The following is a 24,695-nucleotide window of genomic DNA, read 5'->3' as shown; positions in this document are numbered from 1 at the left end:
TTAATTACTTATGTACGCAAAGTCACTCAATTTCTAGAAGGCACTACTTTAACTATGCATTTAGACAAGTGCCGTTTGCCACAATTGCCCTCCGCTCAACATCGCAGATGGTGAGGCCTGCAAATTCCCACACTTTCAGCAACTACAGAAAAGTGTTTCAGATGAAATCACAGATGATCCGTGTCTACGGGCCCTGGGCTTTCTACCTATATACCTGTACCCATATTACTTGCATGAGCTTCCAAGTACTCAATAGTGTATAGGTCAGACCGCTCCTGAACGTCCAAACTAAGTTGCCCACCCAGGATGCAAGGAACACAAAGCCCTCAGGTCGTCCACCGAGGGGCTACAAAACGTTTTTCTGGCATCAAACCCATGAACCATGAAAAGCGTCTCGCGGTTCTTGGCCTATTTCCTCTAAAGCACCGTCACTCCCGAGGAGACCTAATACTTCATTATGCCCTGTTTGAACAGGGTTTGGCCACACAGGGTTTTTCACTGTCGGTCCAACCGACCCATGGTCGGACAGACACGGTGTAATAATAGGTTAATTTCCTAACTTGTAGGGAACATGCCGATTTAGGCATGATTGGGTCGTTGTAACCTGAACACGGCAGGCAACAACACAACGGGGAGGAAAGCACTACCAACGAAGCACGCTTATTGCTCGAAAAGTCGCCGCCGGAAAAGTCTCCGTAGGAAGCTTTTCATGTTCAGAGCGCGCACCTTTATTGTCCTACAGTCAGTCTCATTTTAGATAGTTGGTCAATGTAATAACCTTCCTGCGGCGGTTCTTCAAGCTGCATCAAGTACCCAGTACATGGCACTATTAGACGCCTTTTTGTGTCCCCACGCTCGTCCCACGATGAGGAACTTAAACAGCAGTGCCACACCCTTTTTGGCTGTCTTTCGTTTGATTAGAAGCCGCTGGACAACAAGAACAACCACAACCCGGTAGGCGGGGACATAGTAAGAAGGTTTTCAAACTCAGAGCGCTCACATTCATTAGGCTAAATATTTTATCATTTCGGGTATTAGCCCAGTGGAATGACCTTCCTCCGACGGTTGTCCACGCTCCTTCTAGAGCCCAGTTTAGAGCACTACTAGACATTTATTTATGCGAATCCTCGCGTTGGCAAGCATACTGCCCCGCGCCGAGAACATAAATAGCAGTGATACGCCCCTTTTCACTTGTGCCTTTCAGGTGAAAGACAGCCGCCGAACGACAAGAACAAAACCGACCCGGGAAGTTTGGGCAAAAGCGTCGCTCTTGTATACCAATCCGTGAAGCTTGGGCGAAGCCTCGATCGCGTGTGTCGGCGGTGAATCCGTGAAAAACCGTTGGCACTGAAAACGACCTTGGGCACGACTTTGTCTGATAGCTCGGTACACGTATTTTCAGTTGTCGGTGTTTCGTTGTACATCGTTCTGTTATTCGGCCGTTTCTCACCTCATAGGTGTATGTTTTCAATGGGAGACAGGGAAGATTTGATCCGAAAGTTCTGCGCAGTCGCAAATACCTCAGAGAACGAGGCACAACACTTATTAGAAGCGTTTGAATGGAACTACGAGGTTCGTAGTCTTGGATTTGATGAGTAATCCGTTATACAGGAGGCTATTAAGGCGCATTTTGATGATGAGGATGCTTCCAACGAGGCAGTAAGTGACAGACCAGACGAAAGCATCAATCAAGGAAACTCAGGAGTGCCTCCTTTGTTGGGCCGCCAGCCGAAATTGGTCACTTTTGACGCTATCAGAAGCGACAGGTATGTTTGGCGCGCGTTCTCGAAATCTAGGTGACATTTTGGAGCAATTCACGCAGGGCTATGGGTGGAGTTGCCTGCTTAGGTCTAGTGACTCAAAACCTAAGCTCCAGTTGCGATTGCCTTCTACGGTGGTTACATTCTCTGCTCTCATGGAGGGCAATCCCTCTTCCCGAGCATTCACCACAAACTAATCTCACAAAGAATAGGTTACAATTGTGGCTTTTAGGCACAACAGCAGTACATCAAAGAACAACACCACAACATTCGACATTGCACAATTCCTTACAGTGTGCATACACACTTCCGCGGGGCCGTAACCTGATGTATTCCCACTGAGAGTGTCCTCTCCGTGGACAGATCAGACCCGGGAAGTAGACAAGCAAGCGCATTCCAAGCCTCTTTTTAAGAAACGTAAGACGACTGTACTGCGTCCTTTAACAGTCTGTTCCAGGGACTGACCACCCGATGTGCGGAGGATCCTCCCCGAATATTACGTTGGCATCTCTTCTTTTTTTTTCAGCATTTGCCCATGTCCTCTCAATTATCTCTCGGCTCAAATGTGTTTCTCTCATGTACCGTTTCTGCCCTAACTGTTAGTTTTATCTACCTCAGGCGGTTTGCTCCGAATTTCTGAACATTCTAGCCGGAATGGCTCTAGGCTTTTTAGTCTGTATAAAGGGGCGAGATGGCTCAAGTGGTTAGAGCGCGAATTTACTGACCGGAAGGTCCGTGGTTCGAGCCCGACCACTGTCTCTCGACTTCCCCTGTCTAGGCTTGGGCAACCTGACTGTATACCAGCCCTCGTGCTTCCTTCGGGTGGCATGGCAGCTAGGCACCGAAAGGGCGCTACAGCTGAACGATTTTTTTTAGTCTGTATAAAAAATTCTTCTGTTCATTTACCCATTTAGTAGTTATTCGTGACACTTTCTGCAAGGGCGACTTGCTTCTAGGTAAGCCGACCACGTTTGAACGCGACATTCCAGGTGTGGCTTTATGAGGCACAATATAAGAGGAACTATACATCCGGGTGGCGACTAGTTTCAGTTCTCTTGAGCATGAGCGACGCTATCCTAGCACGTTGAGCAATATTCACCCATTGTGCCGCTGACCCAAGCGTCTTGTTTAAAATAGCTCACATATCTTTGGCTTCTGGAGCTCTTGGTAGCACACTCGAATCCCCGCATCCTAGTTAGACAATACTGGAGATTCAGATGGATTCGATGGGAGATACCATGACCTGAAGAACTGCTTGGTTTCCTTTAGGTCACCTTGAAGCTGCGCACTTTTGCTAAATTGTCAGCTAACATGAGACAGCCATTCAACCCAACAGACAGATCGTTGGTATGAATGACAGATAAGAAATGGGAGATCCCGTTTGTTGGGCTAGTTTTGGTGGGTATTTCATTTTGCACCCTGACGCTGGGGGAGCAGTCCCTTAGGAATTCTATCAACTCACGCCAGTCGCAGCAACCGGTGATAAGCTGAGATGAAAGACTTGTCAAGTGAAGACCTATACCCGCTCACCTTGACTAATAATCTCCACAATTTCATTCAAGGAGTCGGGGATACAAACGACCCCCTCCGTAAACCCATGTTAAACAGCATCCAACAGAGTTGTTAGCATGCTTTCGCATATTTTCTCTCTCGAAGTTCGTCTCCGGATTTTTACTAGTACATTAGGCTAACAGATCACAAAGCTAGCTTCCTGACCTCAGTGGGTAGATGTTGCTGCTTCCCCTTCAAAGGTTACAGTCCTTTTTAATATGGAAAAGTTGACCAGTTCCATGAGGGACGACAGTGAATGTTCAAGGCCGGATACAGGTTAGCCGACATCAGAGTCCCTTTTGGATTAAGCTTTTTCAGCTCATTGCAGGTCTCATTCACTGTTATAACTTGAGTTCGTCCAGACGGCCGTGACTACATTGGTAGAGGGGATCAGTCCTCGTTCCCTGGTGAGAGACGAACATGAAAAACCGACGCGTTTCCCTCACGTCTGCTAATTCCCTTCGTTCCGTTTCTTAATCTTGTCACCTTTTTCCTCAGCCACAAACCTTCGTTTTCCGCCTGCGTGCCCTTGGTGTCATATTAGTACAGGTAATTATATCGCCAGGACTTTTCGAAACTTGGAGGAGGTTGGTAGCTGTCCCAGACCGCATCCTTTATCCTTGACCGTTTTCAACTCAGTTTGGGATCCACGGCCTTTAGTTTTGACACCTTTTCCGAGCCATTCATCTTCAATAGGTTCATCTGCCCAGTTCATTATAACTAATTCTTTTCAGCTGTCTGGGACAATCTTTTTTCTCAGATGCAGACAAACCGATCGGGCAAGCTCCGACTGAGGACTTCACCCTCATCTTTTACAAATGTAGGTCAGAAGTCATTCGAGTCAGTAGCTCGGTAGCGCTAGAGAGAACATATGCGGCCACAAACATCCGATTCTGTAAGAGGTTCCAGCTTCACCGTTCAGGGTTCTACTTCAGCTGTAGGATCAGCGGTTGCCCACGAGAATTATTTTTCGAAATGTTCGGTCCAGTGGTCGAGGCATTCTTCTTTACTTAAGACGGTTCCTCAATTTGATCATTAATGGCTTTTTTCACTGACAGTTCCTGGGTATGCATCTATTAACTTAATTAATCTTCGGGAGTTCCCGGCATTCTTCACCTATTCCATTTCCTTCTTAGTCTTCCGTGTCTAACAGGCTTCGGGCGTACACTTTGCGGTTCGATCCATGCTGCTATACTGGTCGGAAACGTGGCCGCTACGCACAAAGGACGTGCGAAAGCTCTCCGTGTTTGGTCATCTGTTTCCCGAAAACACTGACTGGTTCTGGTAGGAACATCGGATTAGCAATGCTGAAGTGTTCCAGATGTTTGACAAAAGTGGTCGAGGCATTCTTCTTTACTTAAGACGGTTCCTCAATTTGATCATTAATGGCTTTTTTCACTGACAGTTCCTGGGTATGCATCTATTAACTGAATTAATCTTCGGGAGTTCCCGGCATTCTTCACCTATTCCATTTCCTTCTTAGTCTTCCGTGTCTAACAGGCTTCGGGCGTACACTTTGCGGTTCGATCCATGCTGCTATACTGGTCGGAAACGTGGCCGCTACGCACAAAGGACGTGCGAAAGCTCTCCGTGTTTGGTCATCTGTTTCCCGAAAACACTGACTGGTTCTGGTAGGAACATCGGATTAGCAATGCTGAAGTGTTCCAGATGGTTTGACAAAAAAGGAACTTCCCCATAATGGCTGAGCTACTAGCGCTTCATAGGTTACGCTAACGTCGATATGGCTCAGTGGTTAAGGCGCCAGTTTATGGACCGCAATGTGCGTGTTTCGAGCCCGACCTCAGCATCCTGACTCCCGCTGTCTAGGCTAGGGCAACCTGACAGTATCCCATCCCAAATGCCCCCTTCCGTTGGCATGTTAGCTAGGCACCCAAAGGACGCTACAGCTGAACGACTAACATTTATAGGCTATGCTGGCTAGAACATGCACTCCGCATGCCCTAAGACTGTCCGCCTAGCGGAGCTAGTTTCGCCCAATTTTGTGCTGAATGGAAGCAACTGAATGTTGAAAAGTCTATGACCTGGCAATGAAGGATGTCAATCGGGTTGACATCTGCTTTACTGGATGAAGACCTTGGGATTCAACTCGTCGATGGTTAATGACATCGGCAGCCATTGCTCAATAACGCATAGCTGCCCAGTTTTTCGATCCGACTGACAATGCCGTCTAATTTTCGGCTATATCTCCCACTTCCTTCAGTTTTCCGGTGCCCAAAACAGTAGCGACTGGAACCATCCTCTTCTTGGTACATGATTTATAGGCCGAGGTGGACCATGTGGTTAGAGCGCGAATTCACTGGTCGGAAGGTCCGTGGTTCAAACCCGACCTCTGTCTCTCCACTTTTCCTGTCTATGCTTGGGCAATCTGGCGTTATCCCAGCCCTCGTACAACCTTCGGGTGGCATGGTAGCTAGGCACCGAAAGGGTGCTGCAGCTGAACGATTTTTTTTACATGATTTACAGCTGGCAAACTGACTGACTGAGTTGGTCCATGTGGACAGCTGCATAAGTCCTGGTGAGCCAGCAAAAATGGAATCCCAGATTTGGGAAGGCTGGGACAGCGCTTGCCAACCTCGGACATTTGTGGTGCTTACGTGACTCTCAAGCGTAGGGTCTACAATGCTGCTGTCCGATCCGTCCTACTATGTGGATTGTCGACTTTTATGTTGCTTGGTAGAGACCTTCGAGGGATCTCCGTGTTTGAGGATCGGTTACGCGGTTCTGGTGGGACTCAGAACAGTGCAGTCCAGGTGGTTTTCGGGAACGTACACACACACACACACACACACACACACTCCCTCTCAACAGATCAGCTAGTCACGCTCCACAGGTTGCGTTAATTAGGCCATGTACTTCTTTTGTTATGTGGCCATTTATCTTGTGGAGCCCTCTTCGCCAAGCCTTGTATCAGACGTAGGCGACCCAAGATGGTCAGCGAAGATGCATGGAAACCCTTACTAGTCGGAGCAGCCGCACAGGTGATTATCGTCTTCCCGGACTGGTGGTGTGATTATGCTATAAGTCAATGGTTAGTGGCCAACAGACATGGTTTTGTCACAGTCACTAGCCTCTTTGGATAATCGCTATTGCCTTCGCTTCGTAGCTCACGCTCCATGGCATACAGGATATACATTCACTCAGCTTACATTAACTGTTTGAGCCATCTAATGCATGACTGTCATCCCTTTATTCTCCTTATCGTCGATGGTCGAAGCTGTGGCATCTGGAGTCACTGCACTTCGATGTATTATTTTAGCTGAAAAAAACTGGGATGAAGTGGGTTTTGTGTCGGTTAAGGTTCAGCATTCCTTTTTCTGGTTCTGTGGGGGATCCAGCGTAACAGATCAGGGATCGAAATTAAATTCAGTTAATTGTACACAGGATCAAAGTATCCAATTGAATCGCTGTTAGAAATACTACACCCAGCGCTCTAGGTCCTCTCATAGGTTGTGCATGGGTGTATCTTCTGTTTCACATATAGCTTCGCAGATGCCCTCCTGTGTAGACCCGGTCGTGCTGATCAGGTATAAAAAAGTTATAGGGTATTCGCAGAGGCTCCAGGAGCTTCCATTACCGAACTGGGTTCATACTACTATGCTTTTTTATCGGCCCATAGGACACTGGCCATGGTACGCACTAGGACGCGCTGTCTGTCAAGCGACTGAAGAGATCCAGCAGAGACCCACTATTGCACATGCTGCTCGTCTTGACCTCAGTTCCCCAACGTCGCTCAACACGGTTTGTAAATTTGCCCGGTGTAGCCCACAACCCTAATAGCTCAAGGAACTCAGGCTGGTACTCTGCCTATCTTGGTAACTAGGGAGAATCGCTGTACCAGATAGTCAGGTAGGTTTACGTATCTCGAAGTGTGTGTGTGTGTCCACCAAAGTTACCGAAGTGTTCATACATACCGAAATGCTGTCAGAATCAACACAAATAGACTAATGTGTTCGGCAATCCTAAACACAAACTCACCAGTAGAGGAACCAATAAAACTTCAGATGACAACTTGGAGGCCGGCGGCTTCACCATACGTACGGACTCGGTGCCATCATTGCCTCGTAGTAAGAACTCAACAGCCTGGTTAACTTGGTAAGCATATATGACGATTCCGTTATATTCCACAGTGTCTCTTGCTAGGTTGAGTGCCCTTCGGAAATCGATGAAGCAGGTAACATTCGGCTGCTCGTCGTTCAAGAGCATGGCATGGTGGGAAGCTTTGGTCGATGCAACCTTTTTGTGGACAAACCCCGTCTGGTGTAGTTCGATACTTGAGTGCCTTTCTTTGAAGGAAGGTACGACTATGTAAAACTTGAAAATAGGACGGATTTGCTTTAGACTTCCCAGTGTCAAAGTTACATACCCGCAAAATTTTTGCACCATATTGTACCGTTTATACCGTTGTATAGTCCTTTCAGAGGAGGAAGATATTAGGAGATGGTGAATACCGCGGCCTAGTAACCACAAATGAACCCAAGGCATGAAACATCAAGGCAGGGGAGGATAATGTCAAGGTGAACTGAGTACAAATGGATATGAACGACTTATCTAGAATCCACTAGGGTATTTCGCTGGCAATTCCCCTGTTCAGAGAGCTGTGTGTGGTGGAGTCTCGATCACCCCGAGTTGGTAAATTTTACGCTGGAGATCAAGGTTTGGATGGTATCCTTGACTGGGTTGTAGTTCTGGTTATGGTCAAATCAAGTTCCACAAGCGTGATATGAGGGAACTCAGGGGTGTTATCAGGTTTCTACAAGCAAGTTATGTATCCTTAACATCTTTCACATTGATAGATCCATCTGTGCACCTCAGATTGGATAGGTGGTGCCAGCTTATCTTTGGAATAGCATGAACTGCCCTCTCTGCTCTAGCTTTCATTCTTTTTGAAATTAGGACCCTTTTTATGCCGTTTTTTTCACCTGACTCGGTGAATTTTTGTATTATTCATCTTTTCCCCCAGTAAGACGGGCCCAGATGAAGGACAGTCATTCTACGTGGGTGGTTCGGAAACCGGGGGTGGTGGGCAGCAAGTTTTAGGCCCACCCAGGAAGTCCAGTCTCCCGGATCCTGTTGCCTCTCCGGATGAATTCATTCATAAGCTGTTTCAAGATGCCAAAGGTCAGGGTGCCGAAGTCTTGGATCCTGATCGGTATAGAGAGAAGACAGAGAAACGGAAAACGCGAACGCCTTTCATTGGTGTGGGTTACAGGTGAGTAATCTCACATTGTGCTCGAAAGCTATTTGCGCACCAGAATGGAAAAGGTCTGTTCGTTGTTTTCCGGCCAATCAACTACTTCTGTATTCGCTTTATGCACGGGTTATTGATGATTGAAAGAAAACGCTGATGGCTGAGTGTACAGTCTTTAGTGTTATCCTTTGGAGGGAGTTTTCTGAGAGATGTTGTTCCAAAGCAGTTATTGGAGTCACTGGTGTTTAATTTCTACCCAATAAGGTCAACACATCCCTTGAACATCTTGTTATTTCGGACTTGTACCTACCTAAAAGTAGTTAGATCGATATATCGCGATTACTGTGCACGGGATTGCGGAGCGCCGTTAGGGACATTCTCAATAGATGACGAAAACAACGTTTGGTCAACAAGCACGACTATCGTTATTATTGACAACTGAACGACATCTCTGTCTCGTCTAGACTGATGTTCACTTCCGGTTAATCGATGAGCTTCAAGGTTGAATGTGATGATTACCATCTTTTCCCTGGATAAGTCCGAGATATGGCGCGCGAGTCCACTATATCTGGACATGAAGAAGGCCAGTAACGTAAACTTGCGACTTCTGTGACCTTCTGTGACCATCACCAGAACTTATGAAACTGCCTTAGCTCCTCACAAAACCGTTCATATCACAACGGTGCTAGAAGTGACTCTTTGTGACCATCGTTGTACAAACCTAGCTGAATGATAACCGGTTGAATATGCTAGTAGCAATAGAACTGTCTCTCCCGTTCCCCTTCCGGGTTTACTCTCTCGGGCTTACACTTGGGAACCGGACGAATGGGTGGATAGTCGTGCGCGTCAGCGCGAACCATACGTGGTATTATCCACTGTGAGTGGGCTTTCGTAGGTCAATCCAGAGACGAAAGGCAGCATTTCGTGCACTAAGTTTTCGTCACTTTCACCCGCTGTGATAAAACAGCACCTACTTTATCGGATTTCCGTAAATGAATAGATGTTTCGACAGCCCTATTTGCTCATTCGGAAGACTCGATATACCTTAACATGCGCGCAGCTATTGAGCGGGAATAGCCTACCGTGTTTAGTGCTTGTCTCGTCATAGCGGTATGGAGTGCATTTTTATGTTAATGTAAGGGAATTTGGTACTATTCAATATTCAACATCGATTGGCTTCACTAATGACGGAAAACCCACGTCCACTTTATGTGAGCACTAGGCGTGCATTGCGGACTCAGGAAGACTGTTTTTTTTTGGTTTCATAAACCGGTCACGTCTTTCAAACCAAAATGAACAATGCAACTACAACTTTCATCCGGTTCACACCTTTTGCGGCAGATTAGAGTTTTACGAGTGTGTTCATCCTGCGGCATTTTTGTTCCCATTGGCGTGTTTAACTTGATTATGGGCACAAAGGGCCGGTTGCTTTAGCATGCGGTTGACCGCATTATCGAAACTTCCGGAACAAAAAACAACTTAACCATTTACCGAGGAATATCGCTCTTGACGAACTGGTCTACTCACAGTTCACTTGATAGTCTAGCCTAAAGTGAAACAGGTTATTAGTTCATAAGTACCGTGCAAATTTACCTTCTCAGCTCCTGTAATTGATGGTGGCGGTTTGGTCAACGTTTACTTGTAACTTCTATAGTGAGCGGTCTGTGTACTTGAGTCACTCACATACCTGACGATTGGTGAAAGGATTTCGTGATGGCGGCTTGTGTGTTGACCGCAGCGATAATATCTTACTGACTTTGGCGGAGGTTTATCGATTTGTCGTTATAGAGAGGAGCCTGTCCCACAGCTGTCACCACAAATATGGCATCCGACGTTCGAGACAGACTAGCTAATTTATGTGCAAGTTATGTGAATGAGATCACGTCAATAGATGACACTTGTATTGTGGCTCAGAGATATGATTGCCGTGTTGCAGTCCCTGTTTCATATTACATTGTGCAGTTGTAACACCTCCGATTCTTTGGCGCTATGTAGTTTGAAAGATCTGCAATACTTGTTTGTTCAAGCTTGGATGTCAACACTCGAAAAGTTCAGAATCCTTTTAAACCACCGATCTGTCTATCGACCATGATCTCGTCCCCATCATTTGTAGGTAATTGCCTTTTAACGGGATATTCAGAAGATCTGCTTTGATATTTTCAAAGTTCCTGAATCGTTTGTATTGTTGCAAACATCTCTGATATTGTGCCAGAATGGGAACCTAACTGTTAAGCAGATTTGTTAAACAAGTTTTTGCTAAACCGCACTTGTAAATAACTCTACTTCGGCTGGAAAGCCGAGTCAGGTGTTCCGATAGAACTGACTCATCCGGGAGCAGGTGAAGGAAACGGGAAAGTAAGCTCTATTGGGAGGAATATTTTTCGCCACAAGTAAGTACGAATGTGAACGGACCACTGCTTCCTGTGACATAAGTCCTCTCTAATGCTTCTATGAATCTGTTGTTTCGCAGTATTTTATTGACCAATAAACGGTATGTCAGCTGGAGTTGTTTCGCGTTTTTATCCACCTTTTTCTACCCGTCCCGAAGAAAACATTCTTAACCTGGTGTTTCGGATTGCAGATTAAACCAATGTTATCCATTGATATTGCATGGGCGGCATTTCAGACTGAAAGCTCCGCAAAACCTATGTACGTCTCCTTGCGGTTTCCGACTTCCAGTTGCTTTTTTACCGGTCGATGCTCCGTAATTTTGGTGTATTTCCAGACAAATTGTCTTGATTGATCGACTGTCTTTTTACTTCCTCTCATCATACATTTCGCAATGCATCGGATGATTTGTAATCCTTGTTTACGTTAGGACGCCTTATGGTTTGACAAACACAGCGAGAGACACGGTGAGATGTCGGTATCTTGTTCCTTTTTAGCAGCTTCAACCGTAACACACAAATGTAGTCGGTGTAGCAACAGCATTTTAAAAAAACACCTAGTCGCATGGCACAAGTGCGGAATGGAGTCTGTAGCGGACATTTTGAGTCGATAGCTTCTGTGCACGTATCACTGACTGGTTTGTCTCAATCAATAAGGTTCCGCTGGCTGTAAAAAATCGCTGGGTTCAATTTCACAGTATGATTGCAATTGACCGATTACGATCAACTGAGTTACCACGAGAGATCTCGCATATGTTTTTTTACTTCCTCTGAGCGCTTCGTCTTGGTGATATCCCAGCTGGGATCTCGTCTTGTTTGACAATGACTTTTCCTAGTCTGACTTCTAGTCACCGCTCCTAAAGTTTTCACCCATAACCCAGTGGTTGGGCTGCTGTGACAAATTTTACCTCTTCATCCCTGCCTCCTATCGCGTTCCATTCTAAAGTATTTGTTTTCATCCATCCGTCGAATAGAAGGCTCGCGGCGACATCACATGGCTCCACTCACAACGCAATGGCTTGTTTCTCTGGTAGTTGGCATACAAATTCAGTACAAATGCGGCATTAGGTCCTACATTGAGCATACCATTCAGTCAGTAAGACGCTAGAAGCATTGAACTACTAGCCCCGCTCAATACACAAAGCAATGGATGCATGGGTGTTTAACTAAGTAGCTCGTCTGAAATCCGGGATAAGGCGAGCGAAGGGAGTTAATACGTTGTCGCCTCATTAGTCAGTGAATTCGGAAATTTTATTAGACTGGAGACTGCACATCCAGTGCGTTTGATGCATGGAACTGGTTTTATCTTCATCGTCATTGACAGCAGTACGTCAGTGATACCGTACTAGTACGTAAGAAGTGGGAAGAAATGTGAAATGTGAAGAAGGCCCACGTCCGCAACAAGAATAAGGTGCCCACATATTTGAACAGTGACAAACACACCTGTGCATCATGTAGAATTAAGGCCTTATCAACCCGACTGACCCAGCGGCATCCGACAAGTTCAGCACACGACGACAGGCGAACTTTGGCTAGACGTGCGCGATACTGCGTTTGGTTACTTGTCATGTTCCGCAGGGTTTTGCACCACGTGATAGGATCGATAGGACCCCATCCAGAAGTGTGCGAGGACAAGTAAGCTCTTGCCAGTGATTTAGGGTTTCATAACTTTTCCTGTTTTCTATTTCCCCCCAAAACCGTTCGACATACTTCAGCATTACTGATCCGGTGTCTCCATCAGACCAGGGCAGTGGTCCGAAGACATAAATGGTCAAACAATGAAAGGCTTTTGGCGCCCTCAGCGCGCAGCGACCAGGTTTCTGACCAAACAGTGAGGCGGTATTATATAGATTATTTAATATTGTTTGCTTCACCATGGCATCAGATCCATGGTGTGTCATCTGCGTACTCCCCAGGAGTATTTCGACCCCACAGTGAATCTTCCGCAATCGTATCAAGGAAGACGTTGAAGAGGAACGGTGAAAGGAAACAGCCCTGCCTAACACCGCTTTGTATGGTGAATTCAGACGAGAGCTTCCAGTAGACCTTCACCCGTCCGCGGGAGTTGGCGTGCAGCGTTTCAGGGACGTTTAAGAAGTTATGAGGAACGCCTTTGCTCCACAGACACCGTAGTTCCTGACGTTCCACGGAGTCAAGTCAAGGAAGACCGCCACTGTTGGTTGCTGGAAGCAGTATCGCTGTTCCGGAATCTGTCGAAGGATGACAATGTGGTCGATGCATCTTCTTGCACTCAGCTTGGCTTTCCATCTTTCCCTTATTCGGTCAACCTTCGAATGATAAGGCCATGGAGCACTTTATGGTGTCACAGCTAATAGGCTGATGCCACGATGGTTTTCACACAACGTCTAAAGAGGAGAATAACTGTCAATTTGCTACATTCTGCAGGCACTTTCTCTTCACTCCATATCGCACCAATGATTGTCAGATGGGTCACCAGGGATTCTCCGCCTTCTTTGATCAGGGCTGGATGGAAACCGTCAGGTCTTGGTGCCTTCTCATGTTTCGTACTCTATTTCTTCTGAAGGCGTTTGAGATCTATTTTCTATTCCACCGTATAAACTGTATCCGGAGGCTGTGTCGCAGTAGGCCAGCTTAGGTTTTCTTCGAGGTATTTGGCCCATCTTTCCAATGAACGAGTGAATTAATGAGCGTCCCTTCTTCAGTTATCGTTTCACTGGCCGGTGCTTTCCCAGGACCATTCAATTGTATCAGTTGATATAGGGCACGGCTGTTTTCGATAGCAAAAGCCGTCTCCATCTCCCGAGTTTTGCATGTCTATCATACCTCTCGGTCTTTCCTTTGGCTCTTCACTAGTTGGTGTTTGAGGGATTTGCGTGTGCCCTCGTACCGGTTCGGTTGTTGGTCTGTTCGCCGAGCTTGGCAGTTGGATTGCAAGCGTTTCATCACCAATCGAGGTTACATCGTCAGTGCAGGGTTGAGTGGGTGAATTCCTCCTCTTCTGCCTGTGATTATATAGCATCTAAGCAGTATCTGGTACTTCCAGTAGCGGTCTTCACGTAGTTTGATTGGCCTCCTGTGAATCTGACGTGGTCTTAATCTCCTGTGCCTGGTTGGTTCGTTGGGCGCATTCAATTCGGCAGTTCTGTGTGTGGTTGTTCTCTTGTGATTCGGCCGTTTTCTTCTTGCTTTGTGGTGTGAGTTTGTTCCTTTGATTGGTTGATTGTCTTTCTTTGATCCAATTAGTTGGTTGGTTGATGTTAGGTTTCTTGGTTCAGAGTCCCGTGACTGTGTAGTTCTTTTGCTCGTAAAGGCTGACTGGGTCAATGTCGATGTGTTTATTGATTGATCTTTGTGTGGAGTGCCACGCCTCGGCAAATTCTCCCTCCCTTTTTGTTCTTGCGTGAGCAAGTATTTGAACATTGTCCCATCTGAACTTGTGTCCTTCTCTGTCTTCGTGAATTGAGACGATGTCACCTCGATTGGTGATGAAACGTTTGCAATCCAACTGCCAAGCTCGGCGAACAGACCACAAACCAAGCGGCGTACCCGAGCTACCTACAGTCGTACCGGTTGCCTGCTGGCACAAATCCCCTGATATCAGTTAGGATCAGCGATCCCGACGATATCCAGTAGTCAATAGATTGTATCGGCGAAGTCAAACAGACATAACTGAATGCTACTGGCCTAGCTCCTTTTTAATTTCGCCATGCTTTATCCACGTACTCGCTACCAGTACACTTTTGGTTTGACTGTAGATCTGGATCACTGGACACACGCACGGAGAAATGTAAAAGAGACGCATAACCACGCTTGGGTCTTGCATGCGTGTTTCCGCGAGAATCGCCTGTTTACCACCTTGATGTAGATTACGGACGTCGTAAGCTCGTATGTATAAAGGTTATCCTGGATTTTCCAAGATGTTATATTGCTTATTGTTAATAGTTAGCGGGAGTGAATAAGTCACATAGGTCAGATAACTGACAACAAACTGACCCAGTAATATTTGCTTGTGTGGTGGGAAAGGTTTGAAGGGCGACATTCGGGGGACAAAGCACTGTACTGGCAAATGATACTTCTCGGTCGCCCAGTCTGACGAAGGCAGTTTGGTTAAGCCACCTCAGCTCGAGCTTGTGATTCAAAAGTCCAATCCACAAAGTAGTTGGAGGATGTAAGGTTCTGTTCGGTGACCCTGCCCCTAGCCTCTGACTCAACAGTTTGAACCGCAAGGCAGCGTGCCTCAGCCGATGACTCAATGATCTGACCTTCTCGGCTGCAATGGGTTGTCCTAATCCGAGGCCACAGGGAGTAAGGCATTACTGTCTCACTCCCCACCTGCGCACAGCAGGTTCCTTTTGAGCAACGCCAGACTCTTTGATGTTAAAAGTATCTCGACCATATAGTGCGCCGGTAGAGAGCAGAACCAGAATCTCCTGGTTCTTACTGAGCGATGAAATCGGCTCTCCCACTTAGGGACACATCAAAAGACAGTGACTCGATATCACCGGACGTTATTTTCATAGAGCTCACTTAGATTGGCTCGATTGTGAATCATAGCTCAAGTGTCATTCAGACTGGGATGTTAGACGACTCTGGGTAGGCTTCAATCTACTGGCTATTCAGTGTGTCCCTTTGTTTTCAGTATGGTGTGTTATGTCGCACCAACCGAAAAATTAGCTGATCTTTTTTCAGCCCGATTCATGTGGGATATTCAGTAGAAATTCCATCACGTAATTAAAGTCTTCGAACCTGCGACCTTCCGGTCAATGGTTGTACACTTGAACATTTGGCTACGAGTGGCTGATCAGCAGTGTGATTAGCTGTCACTAAGACAGGACGTAGCGCCACGTGACCTTCAATAACGGAAAACACATCACGTGGTCACGTATTGACTGGCTCCTCGAGTGACAAGCTCTCAGGAGGAAGTTTCACACAGTGAAATTATCCTTTCTGGGAGCTGTTTACTGATTTATGGTGATGAAGATTTGGTAATGGTCAATGAAGTTGAAATGTGCCATTATTGGGAGATTTTTTATTGACTTTTTTGTTGTTGTGCAAATGATTGTATCTAACCGTTTGCATGCTTGCGAACTACGCTTGCTTGATGATCCCCAAGAAGTGGAAAAACGGCAGTGAGCTGTCGAGACGTTTCCACCAGCCTCATAAGTAGTCTGCTACGTCAAGAAAATACCTGCTACGGCCATACGCACAGCAGCCGCTATGCGCCATGGCACTGACCCCATCATGTCCTTGTTATGGATGACCAAGTTTTTGTCGTTTTTGTGCTCCTCGTTGGAGTCTGATGACATCGGATGAACTGGTAACATTTCGCGACTGTGCTTATCGCGTGGGTGAGGAAACCGTGCTTTCATGGTCGTCCGCCTGGCGACGGCGCTCTCTCAAAAAATCCAACTAGCATTTGAACTACTGATGAACGTACAGTAGCTAGCTGTAAGCGGCATTTTACGCCGTCCGCCTGTCAAACCCTTCTATAGACCGTATGGTCTCTTCGTCGACTGATGATCATGCTAATTTGATGCAGGTGTTTAAGTTGGAATAGTAGGAACCCACTAATGTGGTGATTTAGGCATAACATGAGAAAGGTCTGGCCTACCCATCTACACAAAATGTATCTTAAATTGTACTTTCCGGGAAGTTCTTTACAGCCCTTCGGCATTACAGACTACGGCTGACTACAGAAGACGAATGCTTGTGTCTATCTCACATTGATGCATCAAGAAAGTTTATTCACCTGATTGAAGAGGCGGCCCGTTTTGCATCGATTTTTGGCAGTATTTTGTCGCGCTTCGTACAATATTATTGTTAGTCTCATGAGGTCACCGAGTATGGGGAATTTCGGAGGACACAGGAGTATGACACTGATTGATGTTTCTCCAGTTGACACCATAAAACACGCGAATAACCCTTCTAGCGGTGACCTAGGCCAACTCTGTCTGGATGCACTGTTACCTGGACTCAATTTTAAAACCCACCCCAAGAGGATTTATAATTGAAAAATGAAAATTTAATGCCGTGGAGGCAGATTATGATCAATTTTCGATCATCCCGAAGAACTGCATCGTACGTCGAAAACTCGTTTGGACCTAAACTAATTGATCTCAGTAATGGCTTATGTGCATCGTCAAAATGTACCTTCTCGAGTGATCACATAAAGGCAGTACGTAAGCTGGAAATGAATGGGGGATACCGTAGTAAGTCAATCAGACAGGATTCGGCGCTTTCATTTTAAACAAAGCGGATTATGTATTCAAGCCCAAAGCAATTTTATCAATCACGTTTTTAATTTTTACCGGTGGAACAGCTCGTCAATCTGTTATTGGTGTGACGCATGTTATTCATCAGTTACGTATCCTTTTATCGCGTGATTCAATCTACCAGACTGAACCCAGTAAGCTTAAGTCCGTCGATTGCCACTCATTTCAACATTACAACAAACCTGTGAGTCCACTATTTCCGTCGGTCGCATGTTGGCACCGAACGGTTCGCCTTATCGATTTGCTAAATGACGTGGATATTCCTGGAACTGTCTGAGCAGCTCTTACCAAGCACTGTTCGCACGATGATGCACACATGTTTGATTTTTTTCCTTGCTTTGAGTATCTCTTTATCTCTCACTCAAGTTCTGTGTTCGTTCGACGTGCAGTCAATTTCCACTGGTATCATTTTATCGGTAACTGAATTTTTTTCGATGATTACCTGGACACCCGTCACAGTTACCAGCTGTATATGTACACAGTTCGTAGCTGAGAGTGATAATTATGACTTGCTCTCGTGAATCTATGCTTGAAGATGTCATTTCACTGCACATCAAGAGTATCAAGTTTTTTAAAGGCACCAGCTGCAACCAACTTGATGTTGTCGCTATGGAGAGCCTTTGTGAAGGAAAGAGTAAAATTGAGTGGGGAAGACTTAGTGCTAGTCTACCTCAATCATTCCATGGTACCCACACCTCCAGACACTCGTGCATGCAATCTGAGCAGAAACTGACAACAAGAACGCCATTGACGTCGATTGTCAGCCAAATCTTTCAGCGTCTCCAACCACGCCCACGGGGAATCATGTAGACCCCGTCCTGGAAGGCGAGTCGTACTGACAGCGTCCAGGCGTTTTGTGATCCCATTCGTACCTCTCAGCCAGATAAAAGATCAATCACTTCTCTGCTTACACCGATCTGAATTGGACACGGAAAACAATGCGTAATACATAACAAACCGTCGCAGCTTTCGATGCTGGGAACTCAATTTTTCTGGATGTATCCTGCACTGATGACCACGTTTGGGTTTGTTTAAAGGTGACCCTGCGCCGAACACACTGCAACACAGCTGGACGTTAAGATGTATACAAGGATGATGCTATTACCTCCAACTAATATACCAACTTCAGTTTGCTCAACCAGCGATCTCGTTTATCAATTCACTTGCAGTTGCAGGGACACGTAGATCAGTAAAGTTGACAGCATGCTAGGAACTCGAACAAAAATGCACCTTCAGAACGATTTCGTACACCGCTTGTTGATTCCAACTGAATGTAGATGGAGTCGAAAATCAATTAATCAATCTTCCGGTACCCAGTAGTGGCAGAACACAAAGTTGAACTTTGCTCGTCTTTCCGAGTCCTGGTACGGAGCAGCCGTCCACTGATGTTCCTTGGTTAATCGATTCAAGTCTGATAGGTGCGCTCAAAAAGAGTGCCTAGGCTTTATCGGTTGGTGACGTGACCGTTTAGTTTCTTATTATTGATGCAACTACCCCAGAATTTATCCTTTCACACGTGTTGCAGCAGACAAGGTCGTACGAATTCAATTAATTTCTGACATTTTTAGGGAATTAGAATGCTTTACGCTGTGTACTTTTTGGTTTTTAATCCAATGGCAGTTGTTCTGTGTGCCTATTTGGGCAATTAGGTGGTAAACGATTCATGGCCGACCAAACACCGGGCGTGCTTCCTATGGTTTGAACTACAATAATACTCCAGAAGTACACCAGCCTACATCTATGTACTGACTTGGGGTCAGAGTCTACATCGCTACATTATCCCAAACTTTTTGGGCGACAGTGGAGCAATGATGTCGCACTGCACTGGCTAGTTTATGGGCTAAGTGACTCATTCTCAATGAAATTCATTTGCCGATGATCTCATTAGCATATTAGTTTATTTTCGAGGTCATTGGCCTTCATATATGTAACTTTAAATCCTCATCAATACAGACTCGGCGAAGACCCGAACGCACTCAGTACTCCAGAGGCAACTACCTCAATATCTAGAACTGATGGACCTTCGGCAGTTCACAGCTCCACAGAACCGACCGAAGAAAAGAGCATCATTGTGAAAATGTGGCGCGAGGGGTTCAGCTTGGATAATGGTCCGTTGCGTTCCTACACCGATCCAGATTCCCGTACCTTCCTAGAGGATATCAAGTCTGGGAAGGTTCCGCAGGTAAATGAGCCAGTTACATTCACAATATGTTTTGTAGTCAGCGACGTTTCAATTCCGAATTTCTACATGGGGGGGGGGGATTTAACGTATACTGTGAGGCTGAAAAGCACTACCTCATCTTTGTTAGGAGGGGAATTCCTACGAAGACTAAATCCATCTTGCCTCCAATTCCATCGAGAAAGTAGAATAATATACTATTAAAAATACATGTTTTGGGAACACGCCAACGCACTGGTGGTTTCTAAAGTGTTCAAACTTTGACCAGACCAGTTGAACAGGCGCATCTTTCCAAAGTTCTATCATTACTAGCGAATATACACTCATTTGCAAACTAATTTGGTTCTCCGAGAGACTCACCTGGAACCCAGCTGAATCTCTCCTTTGTGCTGTTCTCAGGCAAATGAGTGTATATTCTCTAATTTCGTGCAATTTGGTTTCAAGTAGAACATAAGGTTGACGGAAACCCGGGGACTGCGCCTACCTGATGAGCCCCAAGAAGGGCGAAACCGATCGTGGGCTGTCGATGGATTTTCAGCAACTTAATGACTAGTACATTACAAAGATATTCTATCATTACTATTTGACAAGTTCGGAACTCACATAGAGTTCCTCCTTCCCACTGCAACTCCCTCAGCCCCCAGGTGTTATCGTTAGCAAGCACGTCGTAGTTCCTACCGTAGATTATGTGTGTACTCCCTAATGATCTAAGTGAATGACATCTTCAATGATTTGATAGTCAATACAGGTAAGCGGTCTTTTTTGTCTTGGTAGACTTCACTTACACCTTTTTTCTGCCGCTATACAACCAAAAGTCCACGTGGAATTCTGTTCCTGGATAATGTATTTAGCTTACAATCGGTCGCCTCGATTGGTTCGCCAAAACAATTAGCATATTGGTAAGAAAAAACGCCTCATGATAGCATCCTAGAAGTTGAATTTCCAATTTTCCGATTGCGGAAAGTAAGAGAAGGATGATTTGATTTCTAGAATTTCGAGCTAATGGCCTTCCCAAACGGAGGCTTTATGTGTTTTCATCCTGATAGAACTGCGGGAGGTGGATATTTTATTTCTAGCTTACAGATTAAAGACACATGGTGATTTAAGTCGCTCACCAGATACAGACCCATCAAGTCCATGATCCGCCCGCTGGGTATTCTGGCCACCTTTCAGCCCTGGTGCCTAGACAGACAAGAAAATTCAGTCCAGATTGGGGAATTTCATAAAATCAGAAGTTGAAAGAAGTCTGGGTGAATGTTGCGCTCACTGTACGATGGGTCATCGATATGGCGCTGGTGTTCTAGTTTTAACCGTGTCTCTTCCTTGTATCTCGGATTGCCGTCAGTAAGAGGTTTGAGCTTTGGAAGACCTTAGACGAGACGAACCCCAACTGTTCTCATTTAAGAGATGTTCATTACAGAGGAGGTAAGTTGTGATTGCTTGGTTCCACACAGATCGAAATTCTACAAATATTTTCATTTGTGTACCAATTTGGTTTTCACCAGACTCAGTAGAATCTCCTGTTTATGATCTATGAAGAGTTTCCGACTATCTTATGGGTGGTGTAATACGTCTTTAGGGGGCGAGTTGGCCTAAGTGGTTAGAGCGCGAATTTACTGATCGGAAGGTCCGTGGTTCGAGCCCGATCTCTGCCTCTCGACTTCTCTTGTCTAGACTTGGGCGACCTGGCCGTATCAAGGCCCTCGTGCTTTCTTCGGGTGGCATTGCAGCTAGGCACCGAAAGGGTGTTACAGCTGAACAATTGTTCTTTCTGTTGAAGAAGGAAACCCTGATATGGCGACCCCAGTTACTTGAGAACAATATTCCATGTCACTGCTTAGATGTCTACCTTGTGTGAACATATTCGCAAGCCTGCTGCTGAAATTTCGCCTCTTGTCCCTTCGTAGGAAAGGAGCTTGACCCATCGGAGCATTTAGAGTGGTCTTTCCTAGAGTTTGGGTGCGGTCTCTTCAATCAATTCAATTCAATTTATCAGCTGTAAGCCGTGTGCTCTAGGCATATTGATTTCAGATGCTACAGTTTTGATAACCGGAAAATGGGAAAGTGGAACAAACAACCAAGCCTTGGAGACGATGAAATGTTCAGTTTGTTCGAAAATCGGGTAGCTATGCATTGAAGGCGATAGCGCGAGTGCCAATGACTGCGCGGTTGGGCCAATTTCAAGCCAATTGTCAGGGTCCCGGACCGAAGTACTCTTGATTCGGAGAGAATGGTCTCTTTGGGAAGTAGATTATTGGGATTACCGTTTTCTATCAGATTTTGTCTTTGTTCGTGCTGTAATTTTAGGATGGATTCTTCTAGGTTCCATGCCTCCCACAAGGAGCGTGGCCAGCTGCATTGTGGTGCTGCAATAGTCAGTTCAACGAAAAATGTCACTTTGGCTTTAGATACCTCTCAGCTTAGTTCATCATTCAGGCCACTTAGAGGCCTACTTCCCCATCTCACTTTTATTTTTCTTTTAATTTTATACAGGAGTTGATTCGATCCGCTAACGGCGGTCTTGTCAATGTCTTCCTTGAAGATCACCATCATGAATCTTGGCGCGCTCCTCCTGCTCCTAAGGTAGTCCCATTTTCCGGCAAGGGGAACATGCTTGGACATCCAGTCCCGAAACTTGCTTCTGTGACTCCGGACTGCCAACAATCAACAGTATCCTCCTCATCCCCCTCGCCCGGTCCGACAGTGGACGATTCACAACCTGTTACTCAGCTGCAAGTGCGACTTCCTGATGGTGGAAGGTGAGTAGGCTGTCGCGGTTAGGAACGAACTGTATAAATACCTTGGTCCTTGGTATCATTTGCTTATGTGTGTACGTGTATTATGTATTCTTCGATTGCGTCTTCTGAGTGATGCAACCCACTAGCTGTCAGATTGTCCTTATATGGTTTGACGAATAGGGCCGCCCGTCGGAGAAGCAGATGACCTTAAAACAGTCCTCTCCTGCTCACTTTCCAGTCTTCTTACTTCAATTTTACCAGATAAAGAATGTTCAGCTGGCTTCACACGCGACCCAGAGTACACCACACATGGCGTTGTCTGCTGTGCGCAAGTGACAGTCTGATATTGCGCATCCCGAAACGAATTGTGTGTGTGTGTGACTATGACTTCGGCTAGACGAAGGTTCTAGTATCGTGGTAATGAGCCCGCAAGTCTATTGTCAAACAGGCGAAAATTCACACTGGATACGGTGCCGGTGAACAATAATTTTATGAAATGGGAGCGAGATGGCTAAAGTGGTTAGAGCTCGACTGTACTGACCGGAAGGTCCTTGGATCGAGCCCAACCTCTGATTCTCGGTTTCCCCTGTCTAGGCTTGAGCAACCTAGCAGTATCCCAGCCCTCGTGCTTCCTTTGAGTGGCGTGGCAGCTAGGTACCGAAAGGGTGTTACGATTATTATTTTTCACTTTAAATTCATGGAAAACGGGTAGCAACGAACCTAAAGCTTCCATGTCCGGGAGATTCTATCGCATAAGCGATAACCAAAGTACGGGGTTTACTGAAACTAAGCGAAATCAAATTAGCCTGTCCTGGTCTCGTCGGTTATCCATGTGGCTAGACGTTCAGTGTGTCTCGGATTCAATGATCCGATATTCCCATCAGATGCCCATCAGATGCCGATATTCGGTCACCTGGAGTTTGATTACCTGCACTTATTATTACCAGTAATTTCCCCATGCTACTACCGTCTCCGTTACGATCATGTGGCTCGTCACTGTACATAGTGTGTGTTGGTTCTGATTGAATTTACTTGAGCTGATGTGCGCATTGTTGTAGGAACTTTGGACAAACAAGCGGGCCTTCAGGGCCACCCAGAATTAAAGGGATGCCAAATCACGCTGGATTCGGGCGATTCCTACTCTGCCTTTTATAGCACATTTTCGCTCCGTGAGTTGATATCTTCTAACGTACCCTTATCGGCCCGTTGGAGCAAGACGGAAACCAGGGTTAGCAAACATGTGTTTACATTTATCTGCTTTTGGGTTATCGAAGCACGGATGTAACTTTGCTTCCAACTCCAAACTGGTCAACAATATAGTGCCGACACGTTCTCTATATTATTTGATTCCGCACGTGCTGTTAGTGGCCGCGGCAACAACAACGTCATTACTATCGTCATCGCTGCTATTCCCTTATACCATTCTTTCGTTTCTGTTTCCCTGCAAGCATCTCTGATGACTGAAGCAGCAGATGGACAGCTAGCCTTGTTTCCGGACTAACTCGTTGATTATGTGTACCTGGATTTTTTCACCCATCTATGTCCGCGGCTCATTTTTTGCCCCCGTGCCTTGATTACCTGATCAGCTGTCGCATGGAAATCTCTCCTGTGCAGTTTTTTTGTCTTTTCAGGTTGGTGATCCGATTGAATCACTCACACACGGTTCAGGATGTTCGACTGGCGATCATCAGGTGAGGGTCGGTCGGTCGGTCGGTTCAAATGGCTGTTAAAAATTATTGTTGCTCTTTTTTTCCGTTTTACATATTTTTTGGTGTTATCTGGAATTTAGGCTCGCACAATGTCCTTGTCTCCCCGAGTGACTCGGGCTTTGGACCCGTTTATTCTCTCTTTGGAGCTCGAGGTAGCTTAGTAGTGAGGTACGAACTTATTGACCAGAAGCTCTGTGGTTCGAACCCAACATCTGCATGTTGACTGCTCCTGTGCAGGCAAAGTGACAGCTCTCGTGCTTTCTTCAGATGACATGGCAGCTAGGTACCGAAAGGGTGTTACAGCTGAACGTTTGTGATTTCTATTTCAAACCCGACTTCTGCCTCTCGACTTCCCCCTGTCTAGGCTCGGGCAACCTGACAGTATCCCAGCTTTCGTGCTTCCTTCAAGTAGCATTTCAGCTAGGCACCGGTGTTACAGCGGAACGATTTGTGTGATCCCTATGCTACTGTTCGCGAAACACTGCTGTGTAACTCCCTGATTCCCGTCACATTTTATGTATGACACCTTATGAGTAAAGTCAGTGTATACTGAAAAACCGGGAAACATTACAGATATTCCATCCCTGCGGAAATGCGTCAGCTAGTTAAGGCTCTTTTATGCCTCACATCCTCTTTGGAGGTGAGGTTGTCGATCCGGCTAACCTGTAGTCCTGATCTCCATTTGATTGGGTTTCGTCAGTGAGGGTTGGAGTTGAGGTGTTAAAAGCAACGAGACAATAAGCACACAGTCATTATTACTGTGTACTTATCGTCAATTCCAAACACACCTCGACACATGTTATCAGAGCGGCTCTTTGGAGAGCCGGAGAGCTGATATGATAAGAGAACGATGGAATACGACGTGACTGATAGTTCTGAGTCAGCCGAAACCCCCCCCCCCCCCCCCA

The 24,695-nt window shown here is 45.9% G+C and overlaps 1 protein-coding gene across 1 annotated transcript in view; it reads left to right on the top strand.

Annotated features, from left to right (window-relative positions):
* Positions 1-306: 306 nt before the first annotated feature.
* T265_10827 (hypothetical protein) overlaps positions 307-24,695 on the top strand; it is a gene marked incomplete at both ends in the record, with an annotated part of 29,119 nt that continues 4,730 nt past the window's right edge. The window contains 9 exons of the mRNA XM_009177306.1: positions 307-536; positions 992-1,131; positions 1,205-1,322; positions 1,383-1,572; positions 1,612-1,766; positions 8,293-8,541; positions 19,115-19,343; positions 21,834-22,099; positions 23,710-23,769. Coding sequence (XP_009175570.1) covers positions 307-536; positions 992-1,131; positions 1,205-1,322; positions 1,383-1,572; positions 1,612-1,766; positions 8,293-8,541; positions 19,115-19,343; positions 21,834-22,099; positions 23,710-23,769 — 1,637 coding nt within the window. The remainder of the gene's footprint in view (positions 537-991; positions 1,132-1,204; positions 1,323-1,382; positions 1,573-1,611; positions 1,767-8,292; positions 8,542-19,114; positions 19,344-21,833; positions 22,100-23,709; positions 23,770-24,695) is intronic.

The sequence above is a fragment of the Opisthorchis viverrini genome (genome assembly GCF_000715545.1).
Source record: "Opisthorchis viverrini unplaced genomic scaffold opera_v5_412, whole genome shotgun sequence".
Taxonomy (NCBI): domain Eukaryota; kingdom Metazoa; phylum Platyhelminthes; class Trematoda; order Opisthorchiida; family Opisthorchiidae; genus Opisthorchis; species Opisthorchis viverrini.
This window is presented reverse-complemented; position numbering and strand designations above follow the sequence as displayed.